The sequence below is a fragment of the Cibotium barometz genome, chromosome 1 (assembly GCF_041138505.1).
Source record: "Cibotium barometz isolate CiBa-2024 chromosome 1, ASM4113850v1, whole genome shotgun sequence".
Taxonomy (NCBI): domain Eukaryota; kingdom Viridiplantae; phylum Streptophyta; class Polypodiopsida; order Cyatheales; family Cibotiaceae; genus Cibotium; species Cibotium barometz.
Window position 1 is genome coordinate 59,727,591 of NC_141046.1, and position 16,872 is coordinate 59,744,462.

At 43.9% G+C, this 16,872-nt stretch overlaps 1 protein-coding gene across 1 annotated transcript in view; it reads left to right on the forward strand.

The window, feature by feature from the left end:
• Positions 1-1,021: 1,021 nt before the first annotated feature.
• Positions 1,022-16,872, forward strand: part of LOC147642249 (receptor-like serine/threonine-protein kinase ALE2) — a 57,457-nt gene continuing 41,606 nt past the window's right edge. The window contains exons 1-3 of the mRNA XM_086804400.1: positions 1,022-1,801; positions 15,061-15,432; positions 15,510-15,788. Of these exons, the coding sequence (XP_086660526.1) occupies positions 1,666-1,801; positions 15,061-15,432; positions 15,510-15,788 (787 nt within the window). The 5' untranslated portion in view covers positions 1,022-1,665. The remainder of the gene's footprint in view (positions 1,802-15,060; positions 15,433-15,509; positions 15,789-16,872) is intronic.

Here is a 16,872-nt window from a genome sequence, read left to right on the forward strand (position 1 = left end):
ACACACCACCCCTTCTAGCTAGCCAACACCTAGGTAACTTTGCTCAAACGTTTGAAAATTACGAAGCATTCTTATGCATGTAGCTTTGCCATTTGTATACAAAGGAGTAGTGGCAACAAGTGTATAATGTGCAAGAACTTGCCTTGGACTCACAAGCTTTTATCATGAGAAGGAAGCCAAAATAATAAAACAAGAGGAGGTGTCTTGTGAAAACACATGCCTTAATTTTCACAACACAAGTTATGGGGTTTGAAACTTAGCATTAAAAGCTCTATGCAAGCAACTATTAGCTTGCATAGAGCGATGCTCATCATATGATTCCATGAGGATGGGAGTAGAGGAGTTGGATACGATCAACAGAGTTGACACACCCCAATTTAACTAGGTACATCTTGGAACGTGCGAAACGAACCCCAATTTAACTATGTACATCTTGGAACGTGCAAAACGAACAATGTGAGGGCCTTTACACAGACAGGCCCAACCAAAAGACATGCTTATTCGAGATCTGCCCCTCCCATGCTCTTGTTCATGTCCCTGCCCACTCGATTTTCTTTGTGAAGAAACCCATGAAATGTGTTAACCCCGTGAGTGTGAGTGTGAGTGTGTGTGTGTGTGTGTGTGTTCCACTCTGCCTTGTGTGTGTGCGTGTGTGCTGTCATGGCAATATAAATCAAACATGAAGTTCAAAGGTGGATGACTGAAAAGGAGGAAGTAGGACTTTTGGTACAAGCGTTTGTTTGCTGTGGAGTTCCGTAGGTAATGGTCACGGGTGATGAACTATCATAACTTGTGATGGTATGCAAGTCTATGCAAGCATGCATGGTGATAATCCAAAAGGGTCCTTGTGTGAGCCAAGATGATTTGATGTGATGTATCGCTTTGTCTGCGCCCCCCCCTTCCCCCGTGCAACTCGGTCCCTGCCAAAGCTCTTTGTTGGGTCAATAGCTACACTGAAAGCTTAGCTTTTGCTTTTTGGGCTGCGCTTTGCTGCAATGGCCGTGCTTTCTTTCATCAGATTGGATCACCTCGTGGCCACTTTGAGGTACCCCATGCCCACTAGGGGGCAGCATCTGCAGCGGAAAAGCAACGTGGGCAGCTCTGCTTTTGATGAAGCTTGCTGCCCTTATGCCATCGTACGTTGCTCTGAATCAGATCAGAACGAAGTCGCCCAACACAGGCATTGTAAAGAAAATGCTGGTTGCAAGCTGCAATGGCTTTGGAAGGGCTCAAACAAGCATTGTAAAGCAAGATTGCCTCTATATTGCTTCAATTTTACAGCTTTCTGCAGACCCATCATTGCAATGCATTGGTAAAAGGCAGACTTAAACCTAAGCAAGTCCACTTAATTGTAGCCATGGCACCCTTCAACTCCAGAGCAGCAATGTTAAATTCAAATTGTAGAGCACTTCAACACACTGTATGGCAGATGCTCACAAAGCATAGTTCTCCAAAGGTGTACTTATGAGGCTTACGTATCAGAGGTTTCAACACATTTATGTATTCATGATTTCTCAACATCCTGTAGAAGATGGCAATCTCACCAGAAGCTTTGGGGGAGATGTATTAGAAAGTTTCTGGTTCATCATTGCTTAATGGGCGGGATGTACTCTAGGGGAGAAGTAGGCTTTATCATCCTGTTTGACTTGCCTATGCCACCACTATATGCGCTTGCAATCTTGTGAAACGGCAGATTATGTTGAAGAAACTGCCATGATGTGGCAGAAACACATCTGGAGCACAGCAGGCAGGCTGTTAGTGTTTCTGCTATTCATCACATGGACTCAAACATACTCCCTTGGTAAAGTTTTTTAGCTTTTTTCTTTTGTATTCTTGGATGCCGAAATATTGTCATAACAATTGCATGTATTTTGTTTTCGTGTTTTGTCAAACAATGTATAGAGCATTGATATAGGCACATTTGAATGCAGCACTTGATGGTAGATGTATGTCTATGTTATTGTATGTGTGCTATGTCTGTATGTTATTGTATGTGTGCAGGTTTGTGTGCGTGTGTGCGCGCGCGTGTGTGTGTGTGAGAGAGAGAGAGAGAGAGAGAGAGAGAGAGCGCTATGAATGTTTGTGGAAGGCCAGAATGGTCTATGGGACCAAGGTGTAACGAATCTGTGGATGCCTATTGCATTCCCTTGAGCCATCATGACAAAAGATGAAAGTGAAATGGAATGTTAGGCAGGGTGGAGCTGGGGTGAGCATGTGAATGCCACATGGGGGGTACCAAACCTCACTAAATCTTGGCCAAATCACTTCTTTTGCAAAATGGAAACAGCCTGAGAAAGGGTCACAGAAATGGCCAAGAAAATATATTCAGTATGAAACATTTGGGGTCATCGGGAATCAAGGAAAAAGTTGAGGAAAATAGAGGGAAAATTTGAAATGGGTTATAGTGATGAGATTTGGGGGAAATCATAACTGAGTGGGCAAAATGTGGGATATGTTGAGGAATGGGAAATATTTCTTGTGATGGTGTTTATGGAAAGGCCATGTTCAGATCTTTCCAACAGCTTCACTCCCTATGAAGCCAAATACATGAATGAAAACAAAGCTAGTCAGCCAATGAGGTGACAGCCCAAGTGGTGAAGGTGTTTGCCTAGGACGAGGAGGTGTTGGGGGTTCAAAACCCCGCAAGGTTCTTCCTCGGTGGCATCGCCTACGGGCAGATAGAATGTGCCTATGGGCGGTGAAAAATGGTAACTATGGGAGGATCTTGGGCTTAAGGCTAGTTGGGAAAAAAAAACGAAGCTAGCCATGGGCTTTTTGTTGCTATCGGCTTGCTGTCCACACATAAGTGAAAAGCTGAAATGCATGTAAGTGACAATTGGGTGGGCTGTTAGCTCTGCTAGAATGATGTGATGCCTGGGGTAGAGGGTTTGCTGGGAATAAAATGTGAGAGATCATGACCTGTATCAAATGCAATCTAGTGATGTGAGGTCAACTGCCGTGAAAGGTGCACATACATGTCTGCTGGTTGGTGTCACCAGTAGGCACACTATGTGACATTTCTATGTTGATGTTGATTTCACCAAAAGGACTCACTATGTTGATGGATGTCTAGTTTGATGGGACGGGTTAAAAAAATCCAGGTTTCTATTTACGTTAGAAACAATACAAATGGTATGGAATGGAACAAATCGTTTGGCACGAGTTTCTTTCCAACTATGCTTGTTACATGCGTACAGAAGCATAAGCATGATTGAATATGCCATAATAAACACTGATTAGAAAGGTGATTAACACTAAAGACCTAATCACTTAGTGCTGCAAATACACAAAGAAGAGGCAAGATTGACCTAATCTACTTTTTGTTGCAAAAGATGAAGAAATGACCAATGGACTCTGTTGTATGCTTTCTCTAGGTCGAGTTGCAGCATGATGCATTTTTGCTTCTTCTTCTCTGCCAGCTCTTTCCCTAATAGGGCTGCATATATGTTGTCCATTATGGATCTCCCCTTAATAAAGCCATGTTGTCTGGGGAAAATCACCTTTTGCAATAATGGAGTCATTCTCATTGCCACAACTTTAGCTATGATTTTATACAAGACTGTAAGCATGGTGATTGGCTTCCAATGTGAAAAACATTCACAGGCCACCTGTTTAGGAATCAGTTTGATTAGCCCTTCCTTCACACTACTCTCCAATTGTTGATGCTTGAAGGTCTTATTCACAATGAAGGTGATTGGAACCTTGAGATATGACCAAAACTCGATGGAAAACTCCACAGTAAGGCCATCTGAGCCAGGGGATTTATCCTTCCCCATTGCTTTCATCAAAGCATTCACGCATTCATCTTCCTGGATGTTCCTCTCAATCCATTTGGCTTGGTCCAACTCCATTGCCTGAGGGATAATGTCCAGAAGCCAATTTTCAGCAAAGAATCTTTCCGTGGTGTCATGTGCACAGTGTGTATCTACCGTGTGCTACACGCATGCAAGACTAGTTTCGAGGCTTGGGGAAGCTTGGAACTAGGCAGGCTGATTGACGAGCTGAGTTAGGGAAATACTAACGGGCGGGCACCCAAGTATGGACGGGCGGGCGCCCAAGTGTGGACGCCCGATGACCGGCCAAGAGTCTATAAAAGGGTGGCCAAGGTTAGTTATTGTATTATAGAGAGTGTCGCGAGTTTGTGAGAGCTCTATGGTCTTGGAGCTTGGATCTAGTGCAGACGTGCACCTGCTTTATGCAGCCGAGGCCGACAGCAGTCTTGAGGCCCGCGAGGACAGCTTCGTGGCGGTATGGGACTTCGCGAGAAGGAGATTGGTCGGTACGTCATTCTAGTTAGCTCAGCTCGTGGCTCGGTGGGGACAACCAAGACTGTGGGCTCGCCCACGGTTGTCATGGTTGGGAGGTGAGTCAGGCCTGCACCCCCTTGCTTGTTTGTTTGTTCGTTTGTTTGCAGGATTTGAGTTTCGAACCAAGATCGATCACGAGGGGATCCGTGGGGATTTGACAGTGCCCGAAGCAAAAGGGTACTAAGTCAAACGCCAGACCCAAGCCAAAGGCAGCTAACCAGTTGTCTTTGACAGGTACGTTAATTACTGTACTTTCTTGCCCTAGTACTTGTTCTGATTGTCTGTTCAATTCTAAGGTATTTGGCTTGCATGATCTTCTCCGAGTTTATGGAGAAGTGAATGGCCATAAAATTCACATTCTTTTAGACCCTGGCAATTCGCATAACTTTGTTAACTACAAACTTGTGCAGAAATTGAGTCTTGATACAACACTCAGTGACCATACCTATGAGGTACGCCTACTTGCGGGAAGGCAAGTTTGGGATCGCAAGATGGAGATGCTTCGAATCGAGATTCAGGATTACAAAGATACTCTGGAATGCTATGTTATGCATGTGGAAAATGTAGACTTGTTATTAGGGATTGAGTGGTTTAAGACTCTTGACGTCCAGATAGATTGGTCTAGTCATATTTTTTCTTTTCAGCATAGAGACACCAAGTATAGTATTTTAGGTGATTGTATCCATCCCTCTCAGGGACCTCTTGTAAATACAATTGATTTTGGAAATATAATGAATTCTTCTTTGTATACCGCTTTCCATTGTGTATTGATTCCACTTTCTTCTCCCTTCGTTGGATGTAAATGAATTAAGTGTGTTTGAAAGCAAAGAATCACAGAAGATACTTGATTCATTTCAAGATGTATTTCCTAAGGAACTGCCATCGGGTTTACTACCTGAACAGGCAGTAGATCATCGTATTGACTTGATCCCTGGTGCTCATCCTGTGAGTATTCCACCTTATAGGATGAGCCAAGCCGAGGAAGATGAGTTGGCTAAACAACTCGAAGATTATTTGAGGATGGGCCAGATCCGTCCAAGTAAATCACCTTGGGGTGCACCTGTGTTACCTTTTGGGTTAACCAATGCTCCAGCCACTTTCCAGCAAATGATGAACGATCTTTTTCGTGAACATTTGGGAAAATTTGTGGTGGTGTTCCTGGATGATATTTTGATATATAGTCGTACTCTTGAGGATCATGTCAGACACCTCACGCTTGTCTTATCTATTTTGAAACAGAATCGACTATATGCTAAGTTAAGTAAATGTGAGTTCTTTATGACCGACGTCATTTACTTGGGACACAAGATCACTAGAGATGGATTAAGCATTGACTATGACCGAGTTCAGAAGGTTCTGGACTGGCCTATACCGTGAACAGTGAAACAACTTCGTTCTTTTCTCAGTTTTGTTGTTTTTCTTCGAAAATCTCTACGGGAGTACTCTCAGCTCACACTACCGATGACCGACTTATTGAAAGGTCGTGGACGTAAGTCCAATCAGCCTATCACTTGGAATAACGATTTGGACTTCAGACTTTTGAAAGATAAAGTCAAGGAAGCACCTATCTTAGCATTGCCTGATCCTAGTCGGCCTTATGTTCTTGAAACTGATGCCAGTGACTATGCTATCGGGACTGCTTTATTTCAAGATGGTAGACCGGTTACTTTTGAAAGTAAAAAGCTAGACGACACTCAATCTCGTTGGCCAACCCTTGAGAAGGAGCTTTATGCTGTGATTCATGCTCTTAAGGTTTGGAGACATTATTTATATGGCTTTAAGTTTGTGGTATTGATTGGTATTGACTGATCATCAGTCAATCAAGTATGTGTGTGATGCGGATGATTTGAGAGGAAGGAAAGCTCGTTGGGCAGAGTTAATGCAAGATTTTGATTTTGAGATCCGTTATCGGAAAGGGTCCATGAATAGTATCGCAGATGCGCTTAGTCGGATTAGAGAGGTGAATTCTTTGTCGTTCACCGAGATTTCTACCGACTCATTTCAGTCATTGAGAGGGCTTTGCAGGACTGATAGTTATTTTGGTCCATTTTGGCAGAAGATCCAAGACGGGAGCTCATTGATTGACCAAGACTCGATGACTGAGTAGTCTACTATTCAGGTTGCAGGAGGCCAGTGGATGATTCGGAATGGTTTGCTATTCCGTAAATGACAAAATTTGTGTACCACAGATCCCGGACATTAGGTCCAAGATTCTTAAGGAGTGTCACAACGCCCCTTCTGCTGGACACCCTGGGGTACATAGGACACTATCATTAGTGAAAAACACTTTTTATTGGCCGAAGATGAAAGGGTATGTAGAAGATTATGTTCTCAAGTGTCAGATTTGTCAGGCAAATAAAGCTGAACGCTTTAGACAGGCTGGGTTGTTGCATCCTTTGCAAATCCCAGGTAATAAATGGAAAAGTATTTCCATGGATTTTATTACTGGATTGCCAAGAACACATCAAGGCCACGATTCTATTTGGGTTGTGGTAGATCACTTGACAAAAATGGCTAGATTTTTACCGATCCGAAAGACTATTACAGCTACGCAATTAGCACGGCAGTTTATCGAGTAATTGTTTAGACTGTACGGGTTACCGCGGGACATAGTCAGTGATAGGGACTCTAAGTTTATGAGTGATTTTTGAAAACTTCTTTTTGAGAAGTTGGAAACAACTTTGAATTTGAGTTCCTCTGATCATCCTCAATGTGATGGCCAGACTGAAAGAGTGAATCAGATTTTGGAGGATATGCTTCGGGCATATGTATCCAAAAGACAGAGTTCATGGGAGGATTATCTTCCTATGTTAGAATTTGCATATAACAGTACTAAGCATACGAGTACAGGGTTTAGTCCTTTCATGCTTATGTATGGTTTTCAACCAAGATCACCTGTTACAGTAGGATTCTCAGGACTTCAGCATGATGCAGCATGTAATTTATTGCAAGATATGTAGGAAATGTTACAAGTTGCGAAGGAATCTATTAGAAGTGCTCAAGACTGAGACAGGTTTTATTCTAATAGACATCGTTCACCGAGAGAGTTCTCTGAAGGAACGATGGTGTATTTGCGAGTTCCGAAAGATTCCGAGACTATACGGACAAGTAGATCTCCGAAATTATCCCCTAGATACTGTGGACCATTTCGTATTACACGGCGGATTGGTTCAGTTGCATATGAATTGGATTTGCCTTCTCATGTGAAAGTTCATCCTGTATTTCATGTCCTTAGACTTAAGGAAGTACTGGGTGGAGCAGATCAGTTAGTTACTCCTCAAGAAATTATAGATGTCGAGGACATGACATTTGTTCCGCACGAACCTGAAAAGATTCTTGGATTTCGTGAACGAAGATTGCGTAATACGCTTATCACGGAATACAAGATCAAGTGGAAGGATCGCGTTGAGGAGGACGCTATATGGGAGACATTGACTACTCTTCAGAGAGATTACCCTGGCTTTTTAGTGAGCTCAGGAGTGAGCTCTTAGAGGAAGGGGAGTATGTCATGTGCACAGTGTGTATCTACCGTGTGCTACACGCACGCAAGACTACTTTCGAGGCTTGGGGAAGCTTGGAACTAGGGAGACTGATTGATGAGCTGAGTTAGGGAAATACTAATGGGCGGGCGCCCAAGTGTGGACGTCCGATGACCGGCCAAGAGCCTATAAAAGGGTGGCCAAGGTTAGTTATTGTATTATAGAGAGTCTCGCGAGTTTGTGAGCGCTCTATGGTCTTGGAGCCTGGATCTAGTGCAGACGTGCACCTGCTTTATGCAACCGAGGCCGACAGCAGTCTCGAGGCCCGCGAGGGCAGCTTCGTGGTGGTATGGGACGTCGCGAGGAGGAGATTGGTTGGTACGTCATCCTAGTTAGCTCAGCTCATGGCTCGGTGGGGACAGCCAAGACTGTGGGCTCGCCCACGGCTGTCATGGTTGGGAGGTGAGTCAGGCCTGCACCCCCTTGCTTGTTTGTTTGTTCGTTTGTTTGCAGGATTCGAGTTTCGAACCAAGATCGATCACGAGGGGATCCGTGGGGATTTGACACGTGGACTCATCCTCCTTCAGGCTTGAGTATCCCCAAGGAATGTGGTCTAGGCCGCAGCCAATTCCTTGGGGTTTGAGATCATTTTACCATTGCTATCTCTAGCATTGGAGATGTATTCTCTATCCCTCTTCTCTTTGAGAGCTTTGAAGAAGAATTTTGAAGGGGTTTGAGCTTGACCAAAGTACAGCTTTCTTGACAATAGTCTCCCTTTTTGAGCTCTCCTGTTTTCTATCTCCTTCCACATATTTTTACATTTGATAAAATCTCTCAACTCTGCTTATGACAGGGGTCTGGACTGTCTAATCAAAATCAAAGCATCCCATTCCTCCTGCAATGCCTTTTGTTCTTTTCTCCTCATTGCTGCCATGTCCTTTCCCACTTTTCTGATTAAGCATTGCATCTCTCCCACAAATTTAACCCATGCCTGGGCACCGTGATAAACCCTTAATTCCAACCTTGTAATTGCAACTCTAGTTCCATCCACAAAGGCATCTTCCCTGATGAGAGAATTATTTACAATGAGTTTCCTCTTACGAAAGGGCAATCTATCCTCAGCCCAGCAATTATTGCTCTCCCAAACCCACCTTAGGGGAAAGTGATCAGAAGAGGTGGTTGCGTGGTCAACTTATGCCTTAAAGGCGTGAGGGATCCATTCTGCATCTTTGTTGAAGTAAACTCTGTTAATCCTGGAAGAGCTAGATATATACTGCCAGCTGAAATATGTATGACCCGGTGAAGAACTCCAATCCCAAAGGTCCCAGGCATCCACCAGCCTCTTTTGCATAGTAAGCTCTTCCCATTTGGTTTTCTCCGATCCCATAACTACATTGTTAGACCCTAACCTATCCCTCTATCTAACCACCATGTCAAAGTCCCCAGCCATGATCCATGGTTTCTGATTGTCAAGACCACAAATCCATTCCCACATCTCCTTTCTTTCTTTAGATGAGTGTGCTTCGTACACATTAATTAGCCAGAATTGTTCATCTCCCTTGGACACTTCAATAACCAAGATTCTGCCCGAGGGATGATTAGCTATCATTGTGGGGTTCCATGAGTTATGTACTATTGTCATCACCCCACTGTAACCATACTCCAACCCCCCGTAAAAAATCTTCATTCTCTTGAATCTCTGCTTCCTCTTAGCTTTCTTACCATAGAGTTTATGCTCCTGCAACATACAAGCATCCAGCCCCCATTCATTTATGTGATCCCAAAATGCGTCCCGCTTATGTCTAGCATTCAATCCTTTAACATTCCAAGAGCATCTTGATAGTCCCATACACTTTATTGTGGTTGAGAGTGCAATACTCTCTCATCTCCCTCTTCAGAATCTCTCAGGACCTCCGTGCTATGAAGTACTTTTCCTGACATCTGAACATCAAGATTTGAGGGCATGTCCTGCATATCAGACTCCTCCTGACCAAGGATTTCAAATGCATTCCTCACATAGATAGGGGGGGCTGAAACGGTTCTGTTTTTTACACTTCCCCTGTTGAAGATCTCATGCCATCTATCTTCTTGACTCTCCTGGACCATTTCCTCTAAGTGGGGTTGAAACTTATTCAACATCTTTGCTTTGCCTTTCTGTTCTCCTATCTTGCCAATATCCGTGTTGGATGATGGAACCTCAGAAGTAAGCAAAGAGGTCTTTCTTCTACGGTAGTACGTCTGCTCTAATGTCGGAGATCGAAAGCACGTTTGCGAAAGCACTTGGAAGACCCCTGTTTGTTCCCTCTAATCCATCCCTTGGAAAGGGCATGAAAGTAGAGCAAGGACAAATGAACAAGGAAAGGAAAAACTCTGAACAACATAAGACGGTACAGAGATCATTTTTAATGCAAATTTTTTATTGCATTTCTTTGCGATTCTTGTTCTATCAAGTGTTTGCAATAATTTCTTCCACTATTATCTCAATCTAGGACTTGTGCAAGCTTCCACATTTTCTTTGTCTTGTTTGGGCCCATTCCCTCATGAACGACAGAGTTTAGCATGTTCTTCTATCTCCACCTCCTTTTGTGTACATATTGAGAGCTTCTTGTAACTATTTGGCCCTCCGAGCTTTTTTCACATGATGGAACTCATGCTCGGACACATGGACAGGTTGATGGATACATGGGAACAGGGTTCCTAACGCTGGCATGGGAAAAAGCACCAGTCTTGGCAAAAAGTCAAACTGTGTTGACCAAGGGCTGAGGGCACCATTGGAAAGAGGACATGGAACTGGATCAAAAAGCTAAAAGCCGCTTTTCCAAAAGGCAGCTCTAGGGCCAAAAAGCAAGGCCCTAAAGCTACAAAAGCACAAATCAAGAACATTGGCTATTTTTGACTATTATTAAAATATTTAAAAGAGAAAAGCAAAAAGCAAAGCAAAAGCAAGGCAAGACAAAAAGCAGGGACCCCTCTTCAAGTATATAAGAAGCTTGTACCCTCTTGAAGATTTAGAGAAGAACTCATGGAGATTTTGAGAAGAGCCACCTTGGAGATTCATCATCATCATCATCTTTCCTTCCACCTCCCAGTAGCGCTCTGCTCCTCCATCTCCGCCGTTGCTCCTCCTTGCAATGCCCATGTCCGCCGTTCCTCCACCCAGCAACGCCCTGCTCTGCCATATCTGCTGCTTGCTGCCCTTGCAGCGCCATGTTTTGCCTGGTTGCGCCGCCACTGTGCCACGTGTAGCCGCTTCTCTTGTTGCCTCCAATTGACGCCAATGCCAGCTAGTAGCACTGCCTGCCGCCCATGTACAAAGCCTTCAATGCTGCCGTCAAGAGAACCGTCGCTTGCGCCTCCAGCAACGCCGCGCCTGTTCCACCTCAGAGCGCTGCCGCCTTCAAAGCTCCGTCGCCGTCCGCCACCATCTTGGTGTGTGCCTCTTGGGATTTTCTTTGTCTAGATTGGGTGTAGAGACCCTTGTGGGTATTTGGGAGCTTCAAATTTGATTCAGACATTGGATATTGGTACTAGCCCGGTGTAAGACTCTTGTGGGTCTTCCTAGTGCTGAGCTCAGGTATCAGAGATCTTCTGCCTCGACGTCGACATCGGCCCGATCTTGTCATCGACATACTTGTTTGATATCGTATTCATTTGTTGTATTGGTCCTGGCTTGGGAAAGCCTGTGGATTGTTCCTGAAATAAATTCCTAAAAAGGGGGTGGGGCCTGTTCCCCACTCAGTGTGGTGTACTGTGTAAAACCCCTATACCTTTCTCTCTCCCCCCTTCTCTCTCTATTCTTATCTCTTGGACACGTAGTTGAATCTGTCACTGCACGCTCCGTTGGGCTTACACTTCGTGCATTCATTCGTGACATCCATCTCTCAGCAGATTTCTACCTTCAACATCTGTGATGAACACAGAACTGCCCTATACAGATCCTAAATGGTTGTGGCGTGTGAACCTCCAATATTGTGGCAATATTGATAAAGCGCAGATGTCAGACATGAGAAAACAAGTTTGAAGTATGGGTATGCATGCATGATATCCGCTAGCTGTCCATTGAATGTAAACGATTCTCTGTACAAGTAACCTAGGCTAGCGTGGAAGATGTAACCTTGGTCTTAACAAGTTAACTCTAAGGTCTCTATCCTAGCAAAAGTTCTGCAAGGCAGTCCCTTTGGAGATCGTGATGCAGAAATAAGAAGAGAGACTGCCATTAAGTACTACCCATGAGTTGATCGGGGCCATCACATCATTACTATCAGCGACTACTAATTGTGTGTGCAAGGGTTGGCCCACAAAGGTTTTCCATGATTTAAGATTTTCCAAGGGGGGTTGTCACATGCATCCTTGCATGCAGGTGAGCATATTGGGCTAAGGCTGAATGGGTGGAGGAAAATAATTTTTAATGTGAGCAGTAAATGGCCACAAAGTGAAATGGAACCAGAAGTTGCATAGTTTTAAAGTGTTGCATGCCTTGAAAGGGGATGTACCATGTTGAGGCATCACTCTAGTTAGAGGTGCAGGTGCATGTGCAGGGAGAGAACCAACATTTGCAGAACCTAGCAACTTCCATTTTTTGATTGCAGTGAGGAACCCTGCTATAGCTATTTGTGTTCATATGAATAAAGCAGAGTTATTGCAATGGGTGGGGGCACATTGGGAACTAGTGAGGTTGTATTCTGTTTGTTCTAGATCTACACTCACAGCATGCCGTGAATCGATTTGGGATACATGCACACTATTTTGTTACTAGATCCAATCATGCTTCCACTACAGCTGCATGACAATTGGGCACCCGGGATTGCTAAAGATGACAGAAGAGAGCATGTCATGGTGATTAGCATACACATTCTCTTAAAGTCCAGACACAGCTGTGATTACTACGATCAACCCTCATCATGTAACAACCTTTGCTTGGCATCTTTTGCCGAGTGGTTGAAAACCCACATGATTTGTGGGTTGCCAACCTGCATAGTTGGGTGGACCTTTGAATGATTTCCACACTCAGTAATGAAAAGGATGCTCTGATTATGAAGTGTCCGTTGTGTTTTTAATGGCCTGCACATTATACCATAATATTAGCCATAAAAACAACTCAATTTAATTAAAAAGGCTTCAAGTTTACACTTACCATCTACAAAACCCATGTGAAACAACTCTTTAGTCCCAAACAGGATCAAGCACATGTGCACTTGGGATTCTGAAGTGTCCCCAAGCCCTGTGGACACTCACATGCAGCAATAGATTGGAAATGTCTACCTTGGAAAACAGTTTCACGTGCACAAATCATTTCTCAGTCATCATGCAGATAAAATGTGAATGCATAGAAAATTGTTCTTGGGCAATCTTACATCTTCCAAAGCTTGTACCAAGTAAATCTCCAAGCAAGGAGTCAAGCTGGTGGCAGTGGATCAGTTATTGAGGCAAAATAAGCACCTCTGACTTCTTGTGGCTGAATTATGCCTTGGGACTTTGGTGGTAGCTGATCAATATCCTCTTAGGGTGGTAGGTTTGGTGGGCATGGTGCCGTGAGAGTCGAGGCCATCAAGAAGAGAGTGGGAGTCCTATTAGATATCTTCAGTGGGATCTAGGAGAGTGGGAGTGGATTGATGCCTTCAATCCTTTGAAAACCCTTCCTTTTTTAGGTTTCACCGTCCGGAATGCTAGGCTTCTCCTCGCTCGACAGATGCATAGGATCCCTACTCTCAGGCCTCATTGGGAGAGCTACGATATTTCTCTAGTGATACAGTGCAGATATTGGCATAGACTTTGGCACTCATACAGAAGGAGCCAGATCTCTCATTTCTTTTGGTTATTCTTACATGGTGTTCTCCCTACCAAACAGTGGAGATCGGTTTTCGGTGTAGCACCTTCCTGCCCTAGGTGTGCGGCAGATTCTGAGACTGTACAACATTGTTTATGGGGATGCAGCATTGCACAACAGATTTGGGAGAGCTACGACAGATGCATAGGATCCCTACTCTCAGGCCTCATTGGGAGAGCTACGATATTTCTCCAATGATATAGTGCAGATATTGGCATAGACTTTGGCACTCATACAGAAGGAGCCAGATCTCTCATTTCTTTTGGTTATTCTTACATGGTGGTCTCCCTACCAATCAGTGGAGATCGGTTTTCGGTGTAGCACCTTCCTACCCTAGGTGTGCGGCAGATTCTGAGACTGTACAACATTGTTTATGGGGATGCAGCACTGCACAACAGATTTGGGGTTCTGTAGCCCAACTTATGGGCAAATTGAGTGGCCAAGCCATGCACGTGACTTGGGGGTAGTTGCTTGGCTCTCCTAGTCCGGTCTGCAGCTCTTTTAGGAGGGCAGTGGTACAGACTTTGCTATTTTCATTCGTAGAGGTATTGCCCAGCATGGTTTATTGGAGGATGTCCCTCACTCTGATTATACACCTCCCTAGATAGAGGATTGACACCAGTTGGGAGATTGTTGCTAGTATTACAACATGGTAGATCTAGAGAGCTAGATGCATGGAGGCTATTGAGGGTGTCCAAATTTTTGGGTCTCAGTGCATTAGTACTATATGGGGTGATATCATCCATACTCTTATGGCTACTTGGGCTCGTATTTAGGGGTCCTCTCGTTCTGCGCAGGGCAAAGCGCGTTATATTTATGCGGGAGTGGGACCATGGCATTTTCTTTTCCTCTAGTTCCACAGGTCTTTCATGGCATCATGATGTCCTTAGTGGTTGAAATCACCTTACATATTGGGGTGATTTTTCCGGCTTATAGCTGTGATTGTTGTAGGTCTTTTTCATACTTAATAGAAGTCTCTTTCTGAAAAAAAAAAAGAGAGTCCAGGCCATCAAGAAGAGAGCTACCCCTCCTAGAGAGTCTGTCAACGCCATCTGGACAGACCTTATACACAACTCTCTGCAGCTGATAGGAGCGCCTGTAGGGTAGTTCTAGGGCCATGTAGGAATGAATGGAAGTTTTTTTTTGCACCCAAAACATTTTTTTTTTTGTGGAGGTGATGATGAAATTACATGGCGCAACAGGCCCTAATGTGGCTCTCCTCTTCCCTCCCTGCCCCCTTCAACGTGTACCCTCCCTCTTAGAGTGGCCAGCCATGGATGAGTAACATGTACCCTCAATAAGTCAAACGAAATGTGTATTTTTCTGTTGCTTGGTTTGCTTGGTGTTTCGCAAAAGTTTTGTGCAAATTGGATTTCAGTACTAAATGTTCTACTATCATAACTGTATATAATTGCAACCTCTTCACTACTCTTCTTTATACTTGCAGATTGCAGAAGAGTGCCTTGTGCAGCTCCATATACACAAACTCCCCTTGGTTCACCGTGTGGATGTGTTCTTCCCATGCAAATAGAATTGGAGCTAGACGTGACATTGGATGCTCTATTCCCAGCAATTCCTGTTCTCATTGAAGAGATAGCATATGGCACACTGTTACTGCAGAGTCAGGTCAGAGTTGTTGGAGCCAATGCAGATAATCAAGATCAAAGCAAGTCAGTTGCTGAGATTGATTTGGTGCCCTTAGGAAAAGCTTTTGATAATTTAACTGCATTTATGATATTTCAAAGGTTTTGGAATCATCAAGTGCTCATTAGTGAGTCCTACTTTGGCAATTATAAGGCCGTTTATGTCCGCTACCCAGGTATTGGTTTTGAAATCTCTTCAAACATCAGGTCCCTTTTGAGGAATATATGAGATCAATCTTTGCTTTTCATGCAGGGCTTCCTTCCTCTACATCTCCTTATCCTAGTGGCACAATGCCAGGAGGGTTACCAGGAGCAGGGATATGGCCTCATGAGAAGCCTTTAAGTGTAGATGTTGCTAAAAGAGGTCAAAAGTTCAGTGGTGGCACCATGGCAGTGATCCTAGTATCATCTGTCATTGCAGCTGTTGCTGTTTTTACAGTACTTTTTCTTTTGTTCCTTAAGTTCAACAACCGGGTCATAGCTATTCGTACAACTGCAAAAACAATCTACATGTGTGCACAGAAAAGATCAGGTACATGGCATTGTTTCATAAGGCATCGGTGGTGCTTCTCCATCTACTTTTACTATTCCTTAAGTCCAACCGAGTCTATTTGTACAACCACAAAAACAATCTATCCTGGCTCTAGGAATACATAGGCAGATGTGTGTGTGTGTGTGTGTGTGTGAGAGAGAGAGAGAGAGATTTATATTAAATGTCTACAAAAGCCCCAAAGGGTTTATGAGACCAAGATGAGTCACAATAGCTCCATGAGGAGATAACTAGATCATGGAAAAAAGAAAATGAAACAACTAGCTAATTGATCATGTGAAGAGACAAGATAACCATCGGAGTACAAAAAAGTAGCTTCCTGGCTCATATCATGAATATAGGGTACCACATATAGTGTGATCAGTGTGCGGGGCATCGTCTATTGACTTCATATAATCTCTCTTTGTCCACCTATTGGCATACCACACCTTGTTGTGCCCTTGCATAGCAAGTTGCCGAGATGACTCCAATGCAATCCTAGGGAGGTTATGCATATCCAGGGTGTAGACGCAATGTGTGGATACCATTGGCTGGAAGATTGTGTCTACCACCAAGGGTCTTGCTCCAAACTCTGCTAGTACATCACCGCTAGAATCACCTGTCAAATAGCCATCCCTTAGTGCTCGGTTCTTGGAAGTGTGCCAAAAAGCATTGTCTCTCAAGGAGGGCCAATGCAGCGTATCCTCTTGTCAACCTGACCTGGGCTGCTGAGACACAAAGTGAATCATATTAGTGTCTACAAAAGAACAAAGGGTCTATATGAGACCAGAAGGGTCTACAATATATGCATGAAGTAACTTATCATAGAGGAAAAACGTGAAACAAACTAGCAAAAGAAACATGATGGCTATGCAAAAGTCAATGTCATTAAGTGGCTGGAATATGTGGGAGAGAAAAAATTTAGCCCAGCTAAAAAAAGGGAAGAGGAACTTAGCATCTTATAGGTGCAAGTTCTTTGTATGGCACTCTGGAGGTCAATGTGTATCCTTTACAACTGTGACTACGTACCACTACCCGTGGTGGTGCACACCTATGTTTCTAGAGGATTTCCTGGATCTGGAGCTGC